General features: G+C 60.1%; 1 protein-coding gene across 1 annotated transcript; it reads right to left on the bottom strand.

Annotated features, from left to right (window-relative positions):
- Positions 1–687: 687 nt before the first annotated feature.
- Positions 688–2,416, bottom strand: LOC108382908 (ATP-dependent 6-phosphofructokinase, platelet type-like; the record flags this gene model as incomplete). Its single annotated transcript, XM_017639275.1, has 5 exons — positions 2,159–2,416; positions 1,709–2,067; positions 1,297–1,633; positions 968–1,231; positions 688–914 (listed from the first exon to the last, which is right to left on the bottom strand). Coding segments are annotated over exons 1-5 (1,445 nt in total), but the record flags the coding sequence as incomplete, so codon positions are not given.
- Positions 2,417–4,276: the final 1,860 nt, after the last annotated feature.

Genomic DNA, 4,276 nt, shown 5'->3' on the forward strand with positions numbered 1-4,276 from the left:
CCGCCGTCCAGGGACCAGCTGGCGCGAGGGTAGAAATAGCCGCCACCGGCGGCTCCCGCGGTGGCCATCGCCAGCAGCGACGGCGTCACAAAGCGCTTCCCCGTGGCGATCAGCAGGTTCAGGCGAACGAGGGCCAGTCGCTGGCCGCCGCTCTCCCCGCTGATCGACGCCGCCAGGTCGTCCAGCTCGGCGGCCGTCTTGTTCAGCGCCGAGTCGAAGCCCAGCTTCAGGTGGCCGGCGGCGATGGAGAGCTCCGGCTCGACGGGGAGGACGTTGTTGCGGCCGCGAACGCCGCCGCGGTCGGCGTCGCCGCTGACGCCGCCCGCCTTCACCGTCGCCGGAATGTACACCACCTTGCCGGCGCCGCCGGTCAGCAGCTGCCGTCCTCGAAGCGCCTTCGCCAGCTTCAGCGCCATCACGTCGCCCACCAGCACCAGGGCGGTCACCTGGCGGCGGCCCAGCGTCACCAGCACTGCCTTCAGCAGCGGCTCCAGCGAGCCGGGGTCGTCGAAGAGGCGGGGGGAGAAGCCGTGGCCGCCGCCGCCGAGCAGCGAGGCGGTCTGCGCCGTGACGCCCGTCACCGAGTTCCAGCTCATCGCCTCCAGCGGCCGCCCCCCTCCGCTGCCGGTCAGCCCCGCCAGCCCGTCGCGGGCGGCGAGGATGGTGATGCGCTGCGCATGTGCGTACCGCACCACCCCGTAGAGGACGGCGTTGACGCCCGCCACCGAGTCGCCGATGTGCGCCACCGCCCAAGTGGTTTGCTCCTGCTGCTGTGAATTATTTCCAGGCTGATCATTCGAATTGCAAGACATCAGATCGCGAAAGTTGTTCCAGGTGAGGCGAAAGTGCTCCCCACGGAGGGCCACCACCTCCTCCCACTTGTGCTCGCGCATCAGGCCGTTCAGTTTGGTGGTCTGTTTAAGAAAAAAGGCTTTTTAAAATCTTCAAAACAAAAAATCGAACCTACCTCCTGAACGCAGTTCATCAGCGGCTTTGCCACCACGTTGCCCTCGTTCAGCGTCAACACAACAGCGGAAGATAAAGTGGAGTTTGAAGATGAGGAGGAGGGGGAAGAGGAGGACATGCCCTTGACGCAGTGGAAGGCGTCAATGCCCATCCGCAGCGACATCAGCCGGTCAAAGGCGCTGGTGCGGCCGCCGCGCTGCGTGTGCGCCAGCACGCAGAGCCGCGCGTCCAGGCGGAGGCCACCGCCCTGCTCGCCGCCCAGGTACTCGCGAATGGTCGNAGCCGGTCAAAGGCGCTGGTGCGACCGCCGCGCTGCGTGTGCGCCAGCACACACAGCCGCGCGTCCAGGCGAAGGCCACCCTCGCCGCCCAGGTACTCGCGAATGGTCGTCGCCTTGAGGGCGACGCCATTGACGGTGCAGGCGCCCTCCGCCACGATCACCAGGTGGTAGAACTTGCCGTGGGCGCGCTCAAAGGCGATCCGGGCGGCCAGCTTTGCCTGCCAACTTTTGCCGGTTCCCTGGCCCTGGTTCTGGCCAGCCACCTCCTCCTCCTCCTGAGGACACTCAGGCAGGAAGACGTAGCTCGCCTCAGTGGCGAGGGCGCTGGAGAGGGCGAGGTAGCCGCAGTTGCGGCCCATCACCTCCACCACCATCACGCGGCCGTGGCTGTGTGTTTCAAAATGGCGAAAAAAGTTGTCAACAAAAGACAGCTTTCTTTTCTTCAATCGCACACACACTTACCTGGCAGCGGTCGTTCGCAGCACGTCCACCGCCTCTTGAATGCGAAAGAGAGCGGAGTCGGCGCCCACCGTCATCTCCGTCCCCTGGAAGTCGTTGTCAATGGAGCCGATGATGCCCACCAGGTTCAGCTTGGCCAGCTGGTTCGAATTGCCCTGCTGCTGCTGCCTGTTCTCCTTGCTCCACTCGGCAACAATGGCCGGCCACTCCTGGCGGAGGAGATTTGCCCCGGTCAGACTGCCGTCGCCGCCCACCACCACCAGGTTGGAAATGTTCCGCGAGAGGAGATTCCGGGCGGCACGTTTGCGTCCCTCGGCGGTGCGAAAGTCGGCGCAACGGGAGGACCCGATAATGGTGCCGCCCTGCCGAAAGTGTAGAAATAGAAAAAGAAAAAAGTTAGGTTTTGTTTACATCGGTTTTAGAAGCAAAAAAGTTTTTGTTCACTTCACCTACCTGATGCAGGTACTTCGCCAGCTCCTCCCGACGTCCCTTCTCAATCAGCCCCGGCCCACCGGTGACCAGGCCCTGGTAGCCGTCGCGAATCAGGTACACCTCGGTCTCCCGGCCGGCGGCTGCCACCAGGCCGAAGAGGACGCAGTTCATGCCCTGCGAGTCGCCGCCGCTGGTCAGCACGCCGATGCAGGCCAAGGGCGTGTTTGAGGTGGCGTTCGGAGTCAGGGGAATGGTGGTAATGGTAGCTGGTGAAGACATCTTGAGGTGATGGTGGCGGTGGTGAACACTTGGCCAAGGGATCGGGAAAAGGTTCTGCTGTTGATGACCAGTTTTTGTTGCTCCAACACCAAAACACCAAAGCACACAAAGAATGATGTCATCTTAGGAGCGGTTGCTTTTGGCAGCAGGTGATCTAGAGAGAAATTCGACTTTTTGGAGTTCGATGATGATGACAATGTGGGGAGTTTTTAGAAGGTGATGGTCAGCTTTTTATCTTTTCTTTTCTGTAGATCATCTTCTTCAGCCAAAAAGAAACGATGAGCGACACCAACAACGACACTGACTCGTTGACTAAGAAAAAGAGCCGAAGCTCGTCTTCAAATCAGCGCCGCCGTCGAAGCAAAAGCCGAAGCAGTAAAAGCAGAAGCAAGTCAAAGAAGAAGGAGAAAATCCGCTCAAAATCGAGCAGCAGCAAACACTCGGCCAAGAAGCCAAAATCAAAGCAAAAGAAGCCGACTTCGAAGAAGAGAACGGAAAACCAAGAGGACCAGCAGCAGCAGCTTGACACGCTGAAGATCGGCTTCTTCGGCGCAGGCAAGATGACCGAATCGATTGTGGGTGGGTGGCTCCNAGCAGCAGCTTGACACGCTGAAGATCGGCTTCTTCGGCGCCGGCAAGATGGCCGAATCGATTTGCATCGGGTTGCTCCGCTCCGGCCACGGCTCCGGTCCCTTTGGCCTCTCCGCCCTCATTCGCCCGGAGCAGCTCTTTGTGGCGGCCAAGTCGGAGCGAAATCTAGGCCACTTTTCCGCCCACCAAAACATCACCACCACCCGACGACCGTACGACCTCTTTGGACGGTTCGACTGCGACCTGGTCTTCCTCGCCGTGCACGGCCACGCCGTCCGCGCCTGCTACAAGGGCGGCGGCACGCGGCCCTCCGCCCTCTTCGTGAACTACCTGCCCAAGCAGGGCCACCCGCTGACGATTCTTTCGCTAGTGGGCGGCGTCTCGCTGGCGGAGCTCCGCCCCACCCTGCTTGATCCCGACGATCCGGAGAAGTACCTCCTCTCGCTCTTTCGCCTCTGCCTGAACGCCGCCGTCCGCTACGGCCTCGGCCTGGGCGCCATTGATGTGGACCTTGGATCGGAGGTGGAGGAGGAAAACAACTCCCAAAGAAAGTTGTTACCACTGCCACCGCCCGTCGTCTTGCAGCTTCTTCAGCCCATTTTGGGAGGCGGCCACCGGCTGCTGGAGTACTGCCCCGAACCGCAGATGGACGCCTTCTGCGCGCTCACCGGAAACGGAGGGCTCGCCTTTGTCTTCTACCTCATATCGGCGATGGCCTCCGGAGGTGCGAAAGTGGGCCTCAATAAGGTGAGTAAGGTGGAGTTTTAGTTGCCTTTTTTAAAACTTTTTCTTCTTCTTCTTCTTCTCTTGTGTAGGTGATGGCAGTGAGGCTGGCCACCTACTCACTTCAGTCAGCGGCTCGCTCTCTGCTGTTAGGAGAAACTGGAAAAGGAACTGTGCAGGCAACTCAAGTTCATCCCAGCGAACTCCAGGACCGGATCACCTCGGAGGGCGGCGCCGCCGCCTACGGACTGCAGCTGCTTGAGGAGCAAGGCGTCGGGGCGGGCCTGCAGGCGGCTATTGAGGGCGCCCTCGGCCGAATTCGACAGCTAGTGACCACTGATCCGGTGGGCGAGGTGGAGGTGAAGGCGGTCAGCTTTCCAAATGCTTGAAAAAGGTTGCTGCTGTTGAAGAAGGTGAAATAAACTCACAGTTGAACTAGAGTACAACCAATTTTTCAAGGCAATAAAAAGACTAGAAAGGTTGGTTAGTTAGCGCAACAAAATGATGGATCTTGATTGATGATTGAGGAGGTTAAAAATAACCAAA

The sequence above is a fragment of the Rhagoletis zephyria genome, unplaced genomic scaffold, assembly GCF_001687245.7.
Source record: "Rhagoletis zephyria isolate East Lansing unplaced genomic scaffold, Rhagoletis_zephyria_1.1 Rzeph_scaffold_29430, whole genome shotgun sequence".
Lineage (NCBI taxonomy): Eukaryota > Metazoa > Arthropoda > Insecta > Diptera > Tephritidae > Rhagoletis > Rhagoletis zephyria.